The sequence below is a fragment of the Ammospiza nelsoni genome, chromosome 2, assembly GCF_027579445.1.
Source record: "Ammospiza nelsoni isolate bAmmNel1 chromosome 2, bAmmNel1.pri, whole genome shotgun sequence".
NCBI classification, from domain to species: domain Eukaryota; kingdom Metazoa; phylum Chordata; class Aves; order Passeriformes; family Passerellidae; genus Ammospiza; species Ammospiza nelsoni.
In genome coordinates, this window is record NC_080634.1 from 95,812,842 (window position 1) to 95,832,782 (window position 19,941).

Sequence of the window (19,941 nt, forward strand, 5' to 3'; positions counted from 1 at the left end):
CAAACCACATGGAGTTGCCTTCCCAAAAGGATTCATAGTCCCCTAGTTTTCTGACCACCAAGTTGTACTATGCTGTAAGACAGAGGAGCTATATCTGCATAAACACTAATTTGATAGGTCTGGTTGTTTCATTGCCACAACTCTCTAAGCTAGTGGGATGGCTAAGTTAGTCATACTTGGACAGTGGCAAAGTTGCATTCCAATGCTCATTTTTGGAAACATGGAAGTAATTTATATTAAGCTGTAATTAGAGAGAGTCTGCAACACATTTCTCCCCTTTCTCTGAGAGTATATGACAGATTCAGCACTTTTCTTTCTGTACTCTAATGAGTATCAGGAGACAGGTGACTACACATCCAGGTAGACTGAGAAGGGGCTAGAGCCCAAATAAAACACAGTGAGGGCACAAGCATTAGCTAATAACTATCACATGAACATTGCTATGGCAGCAACATACTCATGCTTCTCAAATTTTCCCTGTTGGTACTTCAAAAGACATCAGCAATTCTCCTGCACTTCACAACAATTATCCATTAGTGTGTTTTTTTGAGAGAAGAGTGGATTTATGGAAATTTATGTTTGTGGAGAGTTGAAATTATGTGTAAATTCAGACTGGATCCAAGACATAATTTCAGCTAGAAAAGGTGAAAAACATGTTGAAATACTGAAGTATTCTATTTCAGTCTTTTAAAATATTTTTTTTCAAAATAGAATCATAAAGGTTATGCTGTAATTTCATTTAACATTTTCTTTTTTATCATAAAAGTCTGATTAAAAATTAGGCTAAACATATATGAGAACTAAACCAAGTTAATTAAGGTCGAAATAAATACGTCTAATTAATTCAAGAGGGGGTTGTTTTGTTTAGTGTAATAAATCAAAAGTCCTCAAAAAGTCAAATCATGACTTGATTGAACTTTTCTATGACACTTCACAGCAAAATGCATGATTTGACCAGATCCGGCATACATTCATGGGTTGGTGACAAGGCCAAACCACAGTGAGGAGAACAGACAGTCTTTGCTAATGATCTAATTCTCACAGCCACAGTATAAGCCAGCACTGAGATTTATTTATTTCTTCTTAAAAGGCAAGTCCTGAGTATACAGAGAACAGCAGAACTGGAAGAAAAGCATTTTCTTATATTTTGTTCAGCTATTGTCAAATAGTTATGCTCAGGTGGTGTTTTCTTTTTAAAAATTATATATTTAAATCACAAAGCCATGAAATGTTTAACACCATTCTGGAAAACTGATTTGTACAGAGTTTAGTTACATTTATTATTTAACAAGTGAATGGCAAAACTTACTTAAAGTTTCTCCGAGCATTTCAGATATTAGCAGGCTTTATAGAGATAAGAATAACAGGATTACTAGGGACGCTAATACTATACAGCAGAATTAAAAGCTACATCTAATATGGCTATTACTATCACTTTAGAACTATCCTACAATCTATTATGCTTTCTTAGCAAGTTAATGAAATTCTTTGTCCCACACACAAAGGATCTGCAGTATAATAAAGTTATTAATGAAAGTAATTAAACCTGTTAGAATAAAAAAGGATCACTGGCAAAAAATAAAAAGGTAAATGCAATTCACTTACTCAACAATCATACTATTGTTTTGTAAACAATGCAAATTTTTAAAAGGCTTATCACTTCATGCTGTACACAGATCATTTGAAAAATATCGGTGCATGTATTTCTTTGAACATCTAAATCAGTGTTTAAAAACAAGGTTTTGCTTAAAAACTGCAGCAGGAATGTAACTACAGCAACTAAAAAAACACCAAGTGCTATTTCAGAAGTAACAAGTAAGGTATACAAGCTTTAAGAAATTTCTCCTACCAATAGTTGTTTTCCTTTTATTGTGGCTTAATATGGTTCATAATTTCCTTGGCTTTAAGACCAATGACTTTTTAAAGTGTAAAATGTATCTGATTATTCTTACCTTATGCTGAAGGATAGATTGATTTGTTAGGCATTTCGGTTTTTCACATATTAAAAATTAAGCAATAAGGCACAATGTGGAGGAGTGATTATCTGATGATAATCCCAGCATCCTGAAATTGCTTTATTGCAAATATAAATATATTTTAGATTTTTCACTGGATATTAAGGACATTAGCATGCCCATAGAGTTTAATCTTCCCCTTCAGAATATTAAATTCATAAGGCTTTTTTTATTTCTAAGCTATTTTTAATGCGCAAGACAGGACTTCATATACTCAAGAAATACTGTAATTGGCTGGTGCACACTCCACTGGGGAGATAAATTTACAAGCACTGTACAGTTCTGCTAAAACTACTTCTCAACCTTTCAAAATGTCAATAGTATATTTTCCCAGCCCTGTAAACACATTTTGATACACAATATAAACTTTAATGGTAGTTTTAAGACGTCTCTGGGGGTATGGTTATTTAAGCAATAAGACACAGTGGGGTGTGAATTATGGTATAATAATTCCTTACCAACTGCATTGTTAGGCTCAAGGCCAAAGGCCAAGAGACCAATGAACACACTAGTTGTGAATTATGACTTCATAAGTCACACTCTAGAGTGTTTTACTGACATTAGAAAAATATTTAAAACATGTTTTAGAGCAAGTACTTTACTCCTATGGTACTGTATGTTAATGGAATATCATGAAAAAATCTTTCCAAGTAAAAAGTTAGCCATTATGTAACCTGGAATTAAAAAAAATTTAAAAAATTGAAACAAATAAAAAAAAATCTTCTACCTTTGTCTGTGCACTGTGGTGACATGCTTTAAAGAACAACCCCAGAAAAGATATCTTACCCAAGTTTGCAAAAAATAGCATGAAGGCCTTCTGCACAGGGGATCATAATCTGCTTTGCTTATTGTCTGTAGAATCAGACTGCCAGAATCAGGGATGTACTGGCTTCTCCCATGTAATTATGTGCTGAAACTGCTAGAAAATCTACACACTTCTTTTTCCATGCTTGTCCATACCACTGTAATAGGGCACAATGTGGACTTTGAACAAGAAGCAAAAAAGTTCCTTAAGACCTCATTTGAACTCCTGCAGTTGAGTTCCTGAGGCTGCTCACAGTTCTAACACAACTTTTAGCAAGGACTGCAAGTAGGATAATGTATATTTATACTGTTTCCCATTTTAAACTCCCTTTGACAAATGCCTTTTCTCCCCTCTGGGTACTCCTGCGTTCCAAGTGCAGCAATGACAACGGTGTCATCCAGAGATCCAGAAGCTCACCTTACAAACAGCTCAGTGACTTGGGAGCAAGCTCACTGCAGCAGCAGGGATTCTGGCATCATCTAAACTGGCTCCTCAGTCAGTTTTACAGCTTGTCTTAAACTTCCAGGCTGCTGTGGATTGATTGCTACCAGTGGCTGAGCCAGCTAGGGAGCATTAGGGTTAGCAATAGTATAGAGTTTATGGGAGGGCTGCTTGCCAGGCCCATTTGGGGAGTGATAAGCCTCAGGGCATGTCTGCACGTCTCAGTGCACTGAGGTGCTCAGCGCTGCGAGGCTGCCTGGGGAGAGGCTCTTGTGGCTATGGATAGGGATGCTGTGCCATGTCGGGATAACAACCTGCATCCTGGAGGCAAAATAGCTGCAAGGTCAGGTTAATTAGCTATTCTGCATCCAGTTCTGGAGCTGTTGCATTTTGCAGTCACACTCTCTGTGTGTCCCTGGTTATCTGAGCAAAACCCAGAACCCTCAGTTCTTCAAGGCACAGCCTCATTGTGACATACTTTACTAGCAGGTGAGAGGGTGAGAGTTGTTTTCTGCATAACCTCTCTCACAGGGGTTACCTGCCCCTCCTGTATAAAGGCATTGTCTGTGGCCATTTACATCAGTCAAAGGTAAGGTTTGGACTATAGAGTTCCTCATTCTCCATGAAATAGAAATGGATAATCTTACACAGAGGACTTCTCTGAAGCTAACAGTGGTAACAAGGTAGAATTCTGAGCTAACTTGGTGTCTTCCCTCCGTTGTCCACTCAAAATGTCTGTTTTAATCTCCAGCAAGAGAAGGTGCTTAATTCTGCTACATGGGAACAATTTGAGTTTTGCTGCTTCCTTGTATAAACAATCAAAGAAGCATGTGGTTGCTTTTTACTATTCAGCCTGATTGAAATTTTGTCAAACATGATGGAAAAACCTACACCTCTATGGATTTTTTCCTTTTCCCACAACTTCCAACAAGAATGAGTGCACCTTTTTAGACCTAGCTTATATTTGAAAATATTTGTTTTATATCCACTTGCAAAACTGGTAACACTTTTTCCTCCATCTCAATAGGAATGGGACAAGCAACCAAGAAAAGAGTTCCACACTGGCTCTACATACTCCAAGAACTTAAAATAAGTAGCCCAGAAAAGTACCTTTAAATATAAATTACACCTTTTAGTGGCAAAACAGTATTTGAAAGACTGCTAGGTAATAACTGACAAGTTCCCAGCAGCATGTTTTCCATAAATTAACATTACTGCTCAGAACTCATCTACACTAACTAGAATGCTGCAATTTCTGAAACCATTTCATTACATGAAATTGGAGGTATAAATGCATCACTGTGCTACCATAATAAGGACATAATACTTTGATATACCCATCTCTGCAAAGCCTTCTGGCCTGTAACAGTAAATCACAGACCTATTTTCATACCTCATTACCACTATGTATCTTTCCACTGACACCTGACCTTATGCATAATCAGTTATGAATTTCAAACCACACTTATAATCTAAATGAATGCCTCATTATTTTACATAACCCAGAATGGAATAAGACTTGAGATGTAATTTCAAATTCACAGTTCACACATTCAGAAATGCAGGTCCATCAAAGAGAAGTAATGGTCTCTAATTCATGACTGTGAACAGCACCAAATCACTCCTGCACATAGGAGCTTTGCAAGAATTTAAGGATTGGATTTTAGAAAGGATATTGCCAGTTCTGAAAAAAATAACACAGTGTTGAAACTGTTTGGTATGTTGTTAAAGATAATCTATAAAAGAAAAATGCAAGTACTGAATTTATTACCTGTATTTTGAAGAAAGAACGACAGCACCAATTGCATGAAGTTATAAAACACCAGAAAAAAATGTAAATAATCTCCATGAAACACAGACATCTACAAAGAAATATATATATATATATATGTATACATGTAAGATAATAAACCCATTCATTAGGGAACAAGAAACATATTTTTGTACTGTATAAAACAGCTGTACAGTGTGCACACAGACTTTCCTGATCTCTACAAAATGTCTGTCAGTCACTTCTCCCCATCATCATTTGCTTAACATATTTTCTTCATTGTCCATGGGAGAACTCCAAGTGACTGTTTTGTACTTTTAAGATAGTGCAGTTTGTCTCCATACATATATACACATGCATACATATATATACTTGCTGGTGCACACATATATGTATACATGTATATATATGAAAAGAACAAACACACACATGTACACACACACACACGACAGACCTAAACAACTCCTCCAGCCTGTGCTATTGAATTAGTGCTTGTAAAAAATCCCTGCACGTTTTGTGAAGGGAAGGAAACTTGCTGATTGTGCAGATTGAAGTCATTAGATGGTTCCATTCCTAACAGTCTGCAAACACACATCTGACTCATATGGTGGTATCCCATATGCCTGAAGAGAGTCTGTTGCAGGAGGTATCTTCTACCTTCTTCAGCAGCGTCGGCTTCTTACAAGGGGGTGGAGGTGGGGCTGAGATTCTCTGCTCAGTATTGTGCAATATCTGCTGCCAGTCTTCTCTCTCTTCACACAGCTTTCTCCTCCAATCTAGAAGCTCTTGTAGAGCCACGCTCTCATTTTCGGAAAGTCTAAGCTGATGAATTACCTGTGAGAAGAAAATAATAATAATAACAGTAACAATAATAATAAAAGTGGGTAAGGAAAACAGATCAAGTAAGCCTGTGAATAATTTGAAGCAAACTTGTCCTCCAAAAAGGTTTTAAATTTTTACACTGAAAATAAAGAACATTAGTGATTTAGAATTACTTTATTGCAATCTCATGGCTGAAAATCACAGAGTCTGAAGTCACAATGTCTGAAGTTGTATGAAGCAACTGCCAAAAATGAAATGAACAGAAAAAACTTCCCTGTTTCATCAAGAGTACGTGAACACAATTCTTTAAAACACAAAAAGCAGACTGCCTACAGCTGCTGCAGGAGTTGCAAGATTTTTCCTCTAAATGTAAATACCCAAATAACCATAACCAAGAAACAATAACCTTTGTTGCATATTAGAATCAGTAAAGCTACTTGTCTGAGGCAGGTGCCATCCTCAGCACCAGGGGCCAGTCCCTGTATATATGAAAAACTTTAACTGTAGTTTCAGTTGGCCTGAATCTACTTATAAATTCATTCTGAAGTAGTCACAGTTCTGTACTGGATTCATAATCCACTTACAAGAAAATGTTCCCTTCCATTTAACTCTTCTATTACAGTGATTATTTATTTTGTTCAAGTCAGTTTGAAGCCCTCATGGTAGCACAAGTCCATGAAGCAATGAAGTCCATCTCACCATCCTTTAAGACTTACGCGACACCTATGTAGTATAGCAGCCCCTAGAGCAAGGATTGAGATCTATTGTATTGGGAGCATTCTGCAGCAGCAAAGGCTTAACTGGAAAATATGAAACAAGTCCATCATAACATCTAATAGTCCACAAGCCTTATCCTGTTACCTTCTTTCTTATGAGCCCCAGAGGAGCATCTGTAAGAGGCACCCGTGGCATGACTAAAATGCCCACATTTCACCTCATACAATGGGCTCACACTGAGGCTGCATTTCTACTTGTCATAATGAGGGATGGCTGCATGTTGGTCATGAGAAAGGAAAGGATGTGCAGTGCTCATGAGACACCCCCCACAGGATTAGTTCCAGTTGCAAGGAAAGCTGAGTGACACAAAGGGCATTTTTGTCACTGATAGACAATGAGGTTCCTGGGGCAGAAGAACTACCTGTGGCCTCTTCCTGCGGCGCCTGCTCTTGCCTCATGGAATGGCAAGTGGCTGGGTACAGAGTTTTACACTGCTATTTCAAATGTGTCCTGTGCAATTCAGATCTTTCAGATGCACGTGGTGTCAGAGAAGGAATGAGTCCTTACATGGATGTGCCTGAATATGTACAGGGAATTTGCTTAATTTCTGGTAGGTTGATACTTCAAAGAGAAATGCATTAACATATAGCATACCTGTCTTAATAACAGGTATAATAAAAACAGTTTAAAATTCAGAATTTTTTTCTAAGGATGAAAAAATGAAAATGTTTGAAAGACTTAAAGTGTATCTCAATTGCATATCACTATAAAATTAAAAACCCTCTTTGCACAAAATGCAACAGGGCATCTCAGCAACTCATATAAAAATTAAATGTTTCCCATATATTGCTAGAGGGACATCAGAGACAAAACATACTACCTTTTTTTTTTTTTTTCAGCAGTATATAGAGGATTACAAGACAAAAGTTTGCACTTGGAAATAACTTATCAAGAAAGGCTGGGTGTCTTTATCCTATAGAACAGTTGGGTAGTTTGTGAGTCACCATGGCTTACTCAGTTCTGGCCATTTTCTGTAGTTTTTTGTGGATTTAAACTATGAGCATAATCCATTTTAGAACATACATGGATTGGAATACAGTCTTCCCAATTTGGACACCTTATTTGTCCCAAAATTTTAGACATTTCATGAATCTGCACTAGAGATGCTTCTTAGAGAGGTGCTGGAACACACAAGAACCAAGTTTTGTTAGACTGTCATTGCAAGAGTTTCATATGAAAGAGTTTCAGAGATAATTAGTCAAAGACATGCCTGAACAATGGAGGATAAATATAGTTATAAAAAATAGATATTTTGAAATTGTGTAATTGGATGTGCTTGTGCTCTGGTGACAAACGTTTGAAAGCATGACTAACGAAGTCTGGAAGAATTTTCAGACTTAGAGATGGACAGAGTATTTGACAAGAGACAGTGCTAGTGCCATTCCAAGGAACCCAAAGGCACATAGGTGCAGGTGAGCAGTGAGTACATTTTGCCTGGGCATGGAATTGACAAATGTATCCTGCTTATACCTTATAGGCATTGAAGAAGCTTTTTTATACTGGCCCTGCTCATGCAAGCTGTAAATTAATATTAGCTTATCAGTTAGAGCTCATTTTCCAATGTATAGTGGAAAAAAGTTGGTCCAGTTCACAAATAAGTGTACATATTTTATCTCATTTTCTACAACAAGGATGGAAAAATATATTAAACATTTATTCACAGTGAAACTGATCTGGTAAATAAACTGGAAAACAGCCTGGATGAAAGACATGAAATGAAACTGCAGTCAAAATGAAATGGGTGAAAATGCATGAAAAGTGGCAGAGCTCTAAATGAACCAATTAATTTAATTAGATCTATTTGAATAACATGATATCTTTTCTCTTTTCCATTTATGATTAGACCCATGACAAGCTAAATATCTACTATACATATTCATTATAGAAAAGGTTGGCTGAATAATTTTACATGAAGCACAAGGTAAAACAGTAAGCTATGTGTCTTCATTATTATTCCATAACCTGAGCAGGTATTTTGTGAAAGGTGAATGATTTGTGTAGGAATTAATTATTTTAAGAGTACAGATATTTTAATGGACACTCAACAAACAACTTCCACCACCTGTTTTAGCAACTGTAGACCGGGATTTTTGTACTGAAAGCCAAAGGTCAGTCAGACATGGTAAACAGCATTTGGGTTAGACCCACAAAACATACATTGGCATTAACAGCTCTGCCATTGGGTGGAAACACCATCCCTGCATTTAGTATCCAGAGTTCTTTATGAGGAAACAAGAAAAGCTAAAGTGTCTAAGTCACACACAAAAGAAGAACTTTTCTGTGGAGTTACCACAGCTATAAATTGGAAACTGCAATGGATTGAAGGATTTACACCAGATCCATATTTTTCACTGCAAAATATGGCAAGATGGACAAAATAAATTTGTAATGAGCAGGCCAAGGAGGAGCTTTCAGGATTAATTCTTTCCACTTCACAGCCCAAACTCTCAGGCTGTAAAATCAAATTCTCTCTTACTGGCATCAGGGATTTTGGTTGGCGACAGAACACCAATGACTCAGTTCCATCACAAGATGTATGGAAGAAGTTTCATCATTCTTTAGAAGTTAGAGCATATTGGAAAATTAGAAGATATGGATTCAGCTTCTCTGTGTCAGTCCTAGGTGGGATGAAAATAATTTTCCTCTTTGCATTGGGAGCTAGAAGAGAGCTGATAGCACTCCAGGGTTTTGGCTGCTGCTGAGCAGCACTGGCACAGCCTCAGTGCTGTCTCCAACATTTCCGCCTGACCAGTAGTCTGGGGATGGGCAACATTTTGGGAGGGGACATAAGTAGGCCAGCCTACCCAAAATGACCAAAGGGATATTCCATACATTATGAGATCTACACACCTAAAAGAAAAAGGATGGGCAAGGGGGAACATTAATTATTTACAAAGTTTGTTTTCCAGAACAACCTTCACATATGCAGAAACCCTGCTTCTCAGGAAGTAGCCAGACATTGCTTGCTGATCAGAAGTAGAAGAATAAAAACTTTCCGTTTTCTTTTCTTTTTACTTTACTGCTTGCACATGCACAACCTTCACTTTTGTTTTAGTAAACTGCCTGTATCTTGACCCATGAATTTTTTCATCCTGTTTTTTCCCCCTGTCCTGTTGCAGGTGGGCGATAGAGCAGCTTGGTGGGTACTTGGTGTTCAGGCAGGGCCAAGCCACCACAGTTCTTTCAGGTTAAGGAAGAGAGCAAGTTCCCACATGGTGCAATACAAGGGGTGGACTCCGAGTGCAGAGCAGAAGGACTCTGACTCCTGTGCTCTGTGCAGTCAGATAAGTGTGCTAAAGAGAGAGTCCTTTGTGGTTCTAACGCGCAAAAAAACCATTGGAGACAAAGCACTTTGGTCACATGCTGGCAGTCATGTAAGTCTTAGAGCACAATTTTGCCTATACACATTTGAGTATTGCATAGCCATTGGAGAATGAGGCTCTGAACTGCCTTTTGGATTTAGGCTTGTAAATTCTGCCTAGATTTGACTTTGCAGCCTAAAGAAGACATACTGGATTTCAACTTTGTCTTAGAAACAAGATGAGTTGCTATAAGGTAAGTCAATAAATTATTTTAATGACAGTCTATTTCATATGCAAGTTAAAAATTCAGCAAGTTTTTAATTATAGAAAGTAAAAGGTTTCATATTTTAAATAATTTGTGACAAAAAAGTATGCCATATAAAGTGATTAACTGGCACATTTAAAATTAACTTTGAGTTATTTAGAGATTTTGCTCTAGAATTTCAAGAAATTCATTCTGCATTAAAAGATCAAACACTGTAACTTTATAGAGGATGTTTTGTAACATTCAGAAGCAGAGAACTTACATTCTCTGTTTGTGTGTCAAATGCAACAGTCTTAATCATCAGCCTATGACTAAAGGGCTCATTACACAGTCTGACAAACAGAGATTTATTATTGGTAGATTCTTTTCAGTATTGTACCTCAGTTTGCTCCCTCACTGATGAAATGTAGAGTTTATCTTTCAAAAAATATGTGTATAGTACTCCAGAAAATTTTTCATTTGTGAGTGCATTGTTTTTACCAATATCCACCAGAAATGAAGTATTTAATTACATATGCTAATTACGTATTATTTAAAACGTACAAATAATTTTCTGTGTGAAAAATGTAGCACTTCATGTTTTATTACTAAACTACCAGAACTACCAACTAAAAACAGTTGCTTCCTTAAGTTCTAGTAAGGTTCCTGCTTATAGACATATAAGCACAACAGAGAATTACAGAGCAATGTAAGGACCTGCAAAGCATATAAACCTGTGTTCCTGAGACATTTGCATTTTGTGGCTGGTTCATATTTTTAACTTGGAGAAATAATGTCAGTTGTTTTCTTCAATAGATTTATCAATGTTGGTGCTTTGAAGTAAATGCTGTCAGTAAATGCTCACAGTTAATTATTACATCATTAATTTTTCTCTTCCATTAGTGAAATTGAGTTCCCATCACAAAGTCCATGGGAAGACTGAATTCAGGAGAGCAATGATTATATCTTTTTAAACTTTTATCAGGATCTAAACTGAATTATGCAATAAATGTATATTTCTGATAAAATTATCATAACAATTTCAGAAACTGCCTTGACAAAACCCCTGTTTACAATCTCTTTCGGTTTGTAGCCTGCCTAAATATGAAAACCAAATAAATTTCAGCCATGAGGTGAAGCACAGTCAACCTTATTACAGTCCTCAAAAGCAGCTCACAGACCCCACTAGATCTTCTGTGGATCCCCAGTTTTAAAGCAATAATGATAAGGACCTATTGTTTCAAAATTAAACACCATTTCATTCAGTAATTCAGAAAATAATTCTTAATGCATGCAATTATTAGCAAGAGCAACATATTTTGATTCAACTTGTATGCAACTCTCACAAAAATGTTTCTAACTCATTTTAATGGCTTTATTTTTTTTTTAAATCTGACAAGCCCCTACACTGACTCTTTCCAAACATGAATGTCACAACTTTATTTCCAAACTGCAGAACAGGCACACTGCAACCTCTCCAAAAATCCTAACCCTTCAGGTACCAACAGATATATTTGGGGTTTTCTTTTATGTTAAGAAAAGAGCAGAAAGCAGGAAAGGGTTGCTTTTCCACCAACTACTGAATCAAGAAAAATTAAAAATTTGATAGTCTACATGTTTTTTATCAATAAAATACTCATTTAAATATATAAGGGGAAAGCACACAGTAAACCAAGGGTGTGTTAAGAAGCCTAGGTAAGCGTTCAACATAAATCAAATCAATATGTAAATTTCTTTTTGGTTGGAAACCCTACATTGATCATGAATGACCCCAGCACGGAGCAGAGAGCAGCTATGATAAATGAGCTTACATGCTTCAATGTTCCAATTAAAATCCTCAAATAGAAACATAACACTGGGATCCAAACTGATTCATGTGATTGTCATGTGAGTGCTGGGATAGCAGACCCACTGACTGTAATACCTTAATATGCGATATACAAAAATAAAGTGATTTTAGTTAATTATTTTTTTTAACTGCTGATGGCATTTCTTTGTGTTGAAGCAACTTTACAGTGTCCAAAAAACAAATGGATGAATGGATTTCAAATGGGTTCATTGGAAAAGAAAAAATGGCAAAGAAGACAGGTACTCTGTCTGGTGCAAATCTAAAATTTCTCTGGAGGAGGTATGCCAGCAAAACATTAGTGTAACTGAAAATGCAATGCATTTGCTTTTTTCTAAACATGAAAATACTTTTTTCTCTCTCAGTTAAAATTTCTAATTAAATCAAAAGAATTAACTTCTTTTAGAAGAAATGTTGTTATATAGATGATATACCAAAGGAAGTAATAACTTGGCTGACCTATAAAAAATTTGGGATAATCTTAAAAGGAACTTCGTACTTAAAATGAAATTTTGAAAGAACAACATTTACTAACAAAAATGCATTGTCACGTGATTCAGGCAGAAATGTCTTCTCTTCTGAAGAAATTTATGGCTATCTCTTGGACAGTTTTTTCAAGGGCAAGATTCAATTTTCTTCCGAACACCAGCTGTGGAACGATTCTAGAAACGGGATGGTCTCATGTCAGAGATCATGCAGACACAAGTGTCTTTATCTTTGATTGCCCAGTCCAGCCTCTGCTATCACATGGCACTTGGAAAGCTCTCAAACCTCATCCTAAAAAATTAAATCCACTATTTGCCTTAGTTTCACTTTCTGATGGGATTTTCCAGAAGAATGAATGAAAGAAAAATGTACTAAGGATAATTATCTACTAAATGAACTCTGCTTCCTCACAGACCACTGGAAACTGAGAGATCACTCTTGCAAAAGGGACATCTCGTATCCCTGACTACCCTGGGTAGCAGAGGCTTCTTGTTTTTATGAGAAAGAGAATCTTGGGTTACACACACCTATACTGTGCCTCAGGCAGGATATTTTACATTCCTCATCTAACTGCAATTCTATTTTGGGTGGAAGTTGTTTGATTTTCTGCCATACTGTTGTGGTTTCCCGTAGGGGTTTTTTGTTTGTTTTGGATTTTGTTTGTTTTTGTTGTTTTATTTGTTTGCTTATTTGGTTTTTGTTTTAGTTTTTGTTTTGTTTAAGGACGAGAGATGGTTGTTTGGTTTGGGGTGATTTTTATAATTATTATTATTTTTTGAAATAATAGATTTTAGTTACAAAACAGGACCTGTCTTCCATAATTTTGCACCTTTTAGTGAAGTAGTTATATCAATATTATTAAAATGTATCAATAGTAGTATCACAGTACTTCCAATAAATTTTGTTAGTCATCTTCCTTACAGACTGGAAGTATCTCAGCAATCAAACAAAGACAACATATCTTTGTGAAAAAAAATCAGCACACAAATCTTGAGTACAACTGTAATTTGCAATCTGGTAGAAAATATTAGTACAAGGTAGGCAATGTTCAATAATATATGACAGTAACATCAGGCACACTGATTACCATAGCTGGGAGTAGAGTTGGAAAAGTCTATACATTCAAACAGGAGTGTACTTTCTTTATTTGGATCTTGTGGCTTTCAATTTTTCTTTTTTTTTTTTTTTGGCTGAGTGTTTTTCAACTCTAGATTTCAGATGTCAACAAAAAGGTGACACATTCCTAGAGTGACTAAAGCATCAACCATCAATAAATATTGAATTTGATTTTTTTTTCTTTAAGGTAATATTTATCTCCAGATAAACAAATTATGCAATGCTCTCTAAAACCTTCAAGACATCCTCCCAATTTGCCTCTAATGCTTGAGAAAAGAATATGTTCAGACAGAAACTGTCTTTCTCAATATGAGTTCTGAAAACAAATCATTTATCACAGAGGTTTTTTTGGAACAGCTCACCTAACAATGCTAATACTGCTTTTCACCTAATCTAACAAAAAATATATGACAAACTAAGTCATGTTGCTACTTAATTAATCTCTGCCTTTTCATGACATTAATGGAGATATTTTATTTGCCTATATACAGACTATGTTTGCCACAAAGCTTTCAAAGCAATTACAGAAACAATCAACTTATATTTGCTGTAGTTGGTTATCATCCTTTGTTGTATCAAAACACTGCACTTATGGTCAAACAATGTTAGAAGAAAACATCATTTAATTTACGGTCTGTTAGCAATCCAAATCTCTGCTATCTGCATGCAGCAGCGTGTGCCAGCAGGAGAACGAAGGGCAGAGGAACCAATTTATTCCCTCTCACACCCAGCACTCCTAAGTGCAAAGTGCAGTCACTGTCCACAGTGGGGTGGTGGACCCCACTGCCCGTGAGCTCAAACTGGAAGCAGCCTTTTAGGGGGAGCCACTGGCCAAGAGGGATAATTACACCCTCTAGCCAAACACCAGAGCTCAGGGAGGCCATGGGGATGCTCAGGAGGCTTCTCTTCTACAATCTCATTTACCAGGGCAAATGCAGTGAGGATGAAGCCCTGGAGACAGAAAAGGGGCCTGGAGTGTGTAGGGAACTGGCTGTGACATGCACTGGTTCAACGAGGAGGATCTGTGCTCTCACCTGTGGAGGTCACAGCAGTCAGATCTGGGATAGAGCTGCTTAGCAGAGGGGCATCAGCCCTCCCAGAGCCCTTCAACACGAACACAAGATAGTGTATTTACTGATGAATTTACTCTATGCCTTACCTCACAGCATTTAATCTATAAGGCACATACTTTTGGTTTTAAGTCTTCTAAAAATAAAGCCACAATGCTTTATTTATCTAAAAATAAAGCCACAATGCATTATAGGTCCTGATTTTCATTGCTGAGTGTGACATTACAAAGAATATTCTTTGTGCTACTGTCAAAGCAATGAACAAAACACAATGCAGGGGGGTATACTGATTCACATCAATAATAAGCATGTTCTATGTCTTCTCTTGGATGCTACATGTTTACAAAGGTGTTACTGGTTTTCTACTCCACCAGACCTGTTTGATGGCCACTTTTTGCTTCAAAGATGATCAAAGATTACTTCCAGCTAATGGGCAAACATGATGGACAGTAACAATGAAAGTCAGAGCTCAGTGTTTAGAACTGTGACAAAAGGTGGGGGATAGCAACACATTGCAACACATTCTTGACTATTCATTTTTTAAACTTTTGAATAGCCAACAAAAGAAGTGATTGGCAACAAATATTAAATCAAGTAGGAACAAAGAAGACCTTTGAAACCATAACGAATATGCAGCTCTTTCTGAGGGAAGAGACTGCTGAAAGCAATGAGATTTCATGAAATAAGAGCTATGGCTTAAGCTGTAATGAAACAATAAATACATACTTCACAAATATGAAAAGACACTTCCAATTTAACATTGTTAGATGTTGGCTTCTATATTACTGCAATCTGCCAATCTGCACCATGGGGTTTAAACAAAATAGAAGAGATAAGACTGTGGATTTTCTAATATAGCCATATGTGAAAAAGTAACCAGGATTTTTTATCTCACCTCTTTGAACACAAGGCAGATAAAACACATTTCAGAAGTGGGTAACCAAAATCCTACACCAGGGTATGTCATATGTCTGATATTACTTAACCTACCAGAATGGAAAGCTGCTTATTTGTGCTCTTGTTCTTTCTATAGGATTGAATGCATGTAATCATCCGATTACAAATAAGCAAATATGCAGCCATTCAAAGCTAAACTGGACAGAGGCTTTGCATCTATCAACAGAAATTTTTACACCTTTCTTCTGGTACAACTGAATCATCAGGAGACTATGGTTAAGACCTAACTTGCACAGAATGCAACCCCTATAAATGTAGGCAATCATTATAATTATTTTTATTTTATCATACATAAAAGATCACATTGATATATGTATGGATATGAATATCAAATCCAGAATATCACATAGGCTTTCGACTTTTTTCGTCCTTAGTCCCTCTTTTTTTTACTGTACTACCCTCTGCTCTGTTCTTGGTTCTTTCCCTCCTGTTCTTATCTTCCTTTTAATTTTTTTTCATCACTTCAGGTTGATTCCTTCTCTCTAGCTCTTCTATTTTTCGTCTTTCCAAATCCCTTGTTCCATTTTATTATTTACCTTCTCTCTCAGTTATTTTTATTCTTTTCCAGACTTCTTAGAACCATCCATTATCTGTGCCTGGTTCACTCCCCGCTCCTGCTCCCCACGCATGCTTATTATCACTCTAATCTTGAATGTGTCCCTCACCTCCCATCTGTTCATTATCTTCAGGTGTCCATCTCATCCTGTTACAGACAGACCATATTGCTTCTTGCTGCCCACATAAGAAAAAAAGGAATCTTTTAGCTGGCTGGCTTTTCTTGATTCCACTATATCTTTCTCACACCACTTCCCACTTCATAGTGAATGGCAATACCAACTTTAAAGTATCATTGAAAAAAAAAAAAAAAAAAAAAACCCAAACCCAATCCACAAAAAAACCTCACAGTCCTGGATCTGTGAAAAAAAGACATGGCCACATAGCTTTTGTGAGAGGTAAAAAATATAGAGGTTTGCTTTTACTGACTCTATTTCATCTTGCTGCCATTGCTGACATTACAAAGAATTTATATATTTTGATGGTCTTTATGCCCTTTTAAACATAGACACTCATAGCAGCTGTTGAGAGCAGAGGAATCACTAAAAACAGTCTGGAGAGAGCCTATTGGATTGGTTAAGGAACTGAAAAATACTTTGTGTAAAAGAAAAAGAGCACAGGATCAATATTTTAGCTTTTTTATTTTAGAGGAGGTTTTGGGTTTTCTTCTAAGCAATTTCAACATTTGTGGAACAGCCAATATGCTTTGGGGTCACTTCCTAGAGTGTGACTGAATAGAAATGACTCTTAGTCATATCAGAATTTCCTACCTAAGCAAGTTTATGGCAAAAATGACCAGAAGAAGCATCTCTTTCATTTTGGTGGGGTTTTTTTACCTCTGGAAGGAAATCACGGCATATGAATTTGAGGCTACAGATCCAGGCACACTTGGAACTGCCAGAGTGTTTAGACAAACCACTGAAGCAATTTGAAATAATAATAATTTAAATAATTTTAAATCTGTAATTTAAAATCAAGCTTGCAAAAGGAATATTCCTAGTTTTCTGCTGTTTGGGGAGCCAATGGCTACCATAACACTTTCTGTTCAAATTGAGTTAGAGGCATCGCTGCTAAGAGTAAAGTTTTCTTGTAAGGTTAGGTTAGGATATTGCTTCTTGCAGGACCATTGTACTGTAGATTTTTGGTTTTCAATTTTGAAAATTTCCTTGGATAGAATGTTTTGGTTTACAAGAAAAGCAGAAAACACAGGAAAGCTATTGTGCTGGGTTGGGGAGGATCTACTGTCTGAACAAACGAAAGCACATGAAACTTTTCAATAACTGGTTACACCCCCAAATTCATGCTTCAACTTTCATCTTCACAGAGAATGAAGATGAAGTTACAGTGCAATATTAGATGTTAGGTTCTTTATGTTTTTATATGATATTTTACAACTCATTGATAAAAAACACTTGGAAATCTATAGCTGTAACATCACAAAACAATCTGAAGAAAAAGGTAGTAGTTTAAAAACCCCAGAGTTTGTTGTTCTTTTGACATGCAAAACTCTTATTTTGTTTTGACATATGTTCTTTCATTCCTGAGGAGACAAAAATTAAACCTTAATATTTCTCCACTTTTTCTAAAAGAATAAAGTAGAATTTTTTTCCATTACTTTCCAATGAGAAATATTTTGTTAGTATCTGAATTTTCCAATTTTTATTCTTTTTCATTCAGGAAAAACTGTAACCACTGCCCTAGAAAATTAGCATTTATGGCCAACAGTAAACATTTTTATTATTTTTTTTTCCAGCAGACTTCATTTTAGGATGATCATCTGGATGATGCTTTACGCTTGGTAACTACTGTCAAAGAAGTTTACTAAAAGATTGATCCATATGCTGCAGGTTGACAGACACTGACCTGAAGAATTGTCTCTGGAGTGTGTAGATTTGCAGTGTGCAGAACTGTCAGGCAGTGATGCAGGTAATTAGCACCTGATGTGACAACACAATGGTACCATAGCCACAATGTCTCAGCTTAATGGAATGGATATTCACCTTGCGATCCTGTGACACAAATGCAATGAACTAACCCTCACTGTCACTTCAGTAAGGAACTAGCAGGGAGATATTTAAAAATCCATAAATGTTGGAAGCTCCTGAAAGCTAGAGAACAAGTTTCCTTTAGCTGAAGTGACAGTGGCTGCCAAGATATTCAAGGAACTAAATTTTTCTCTTTAGAGCAATTAGTCAATCATGGACCTGTGAAAAAATATGTCCCACTTCATACAGCTGTGCAGGAATTATTTTAAGTGATAAGGTTACTACAGTGAAGCCTGGCAAGGATTTTACAATCAGCTTGTACGCTGTAAGAGTCTCTAGCAGCATGCTAAGAAATGTCAACAGTAATTAAACCCAGTCATTTTCAAATATATGCCATGCTTTGGCAATGCTGAGGAAGGCTTTTCACAGTAAGAATTCTCAGCCCTGTGAGCATAGATTTTTTTTAAGATTTTTTTTTCTTTTTATGGGAAGAAGAACATTTTTCTCGTTTTCTTTTGGCAACACCATTTTGGAAGATGTTTATTCATTAAAGGAATTGTAACAAAAATCACAGAACTACAGGTTTCTTCTCTCAATTTGTCACAGTTCTTACTGAGCTTGAATTTACGGATTGTCCCTGTGTGCAATTCCAAGTACATTGCATGGAATTTATTTTAAAAATTTGTGAAACACTTTGGCAAAAGATCTGAAAATTTACGGAAAAGTGGCATTTCAAAATACTGGAAAAAAGTTGTGTTCAGGTTTTGGCAAGTACTTTTGGAAAAATAAAAAGCACAAATTTGCAAATTGTTAACAATTTGCTCCAAAAATAAAACATTTAAATGTTGTTTCCATTTGCAAAGGATTGAAGAAGAGGACAGTGGCTCCCCTATATCCAGTTCATTTAACTTTTTGTACTGTACTGATGCAGCAATTTAAACATGACCATCTTGACCCAGGTAAGCTCATTAGCAACAGAGGTGTGAGGTGCTGCAGGACAAAAGCCTCTCACTGTGTGAGGTTTGTAACTGAAGCAGTGTCAGAGACTTGGACTTTTCATTCGCTAGAAAGGTCTCTTTGGCCACTCTCATAAGTAATAAGTACTTGGTTGATGTAATAAAAATGTAACAGAGACAACTGGAAACACCCTCATCCAGAATACTCCTCTGGAGACAGAAGAAAGGATTTTCTTTCACAATAGGGTCAAAGACCATTTTTGAGAGTCTGAGAGGTATGGTGAGGTGTGGTGTGCAAGATGGATTTGTTCCCATCTATGCTCCAGTAAGATTTAGCCAGCCTTACTCAAGGGATAAGTGTAGTGCTGAGTGCTGTCTTGGCACAATTTTTCAGCTCAGAATAGGCCCTGTAGTTACACGCTTCTGACAGTAAGGCAGAAAAACAAAAAATGAAAGCTTTTGTACTGGTTGGCTCACATATTTATCCAGTTGAAACCTATTGTTTTTCAGAGCTGCATTAACACCGAGTATGATGTTGAAGGTTGAATCTTGCTCCTGCTGGAGTCAAAGGCCAAACATTCATTTAACTTGGCTAAGGCCAGTGTTTTGTTGTTATGAAATGTCAGCTGTCCCCCACAAACAACAAGTGATAAAGCACTTCTCTTACCTTCTGGTAAAATAGTTTGGAAATGGTAAAATTGGTGAATGAGAGGTTTCTGTTGAGAAAAGTCCTCTTAGCTCCAACTTGTTTTCTATTTGGACAATATTTAGCTTTACTGTAGACTTCTTACAA

General features: G+C 36.5%; 1 protein-coding gene across 1 annotated transcript in view; it reads right to left on the reverse strand.

Annotated features, from left to right (window-relative positions):
* Positions 1-4,951: 4,951 nt before the first annotated feature.
* The window catches only part of MYO16 (myosin XVI), a 278,025-nt gene continuing 263,035 nt past the window's right edge, over positions 4,952-19,941 (reverse strand). The window contains exon 35 of the mRNA XM_059465978.1: positions 4,952-5,866. Within this exon, the coding sequence (XP_059321961.1) occupies positions 5,633-5,866 (234 nt within the window). The 3' untranslated portion in view covers positions 4,952-5,632. The remainder of the gene's footprint in view (positions 5,867-19,941) is intronic.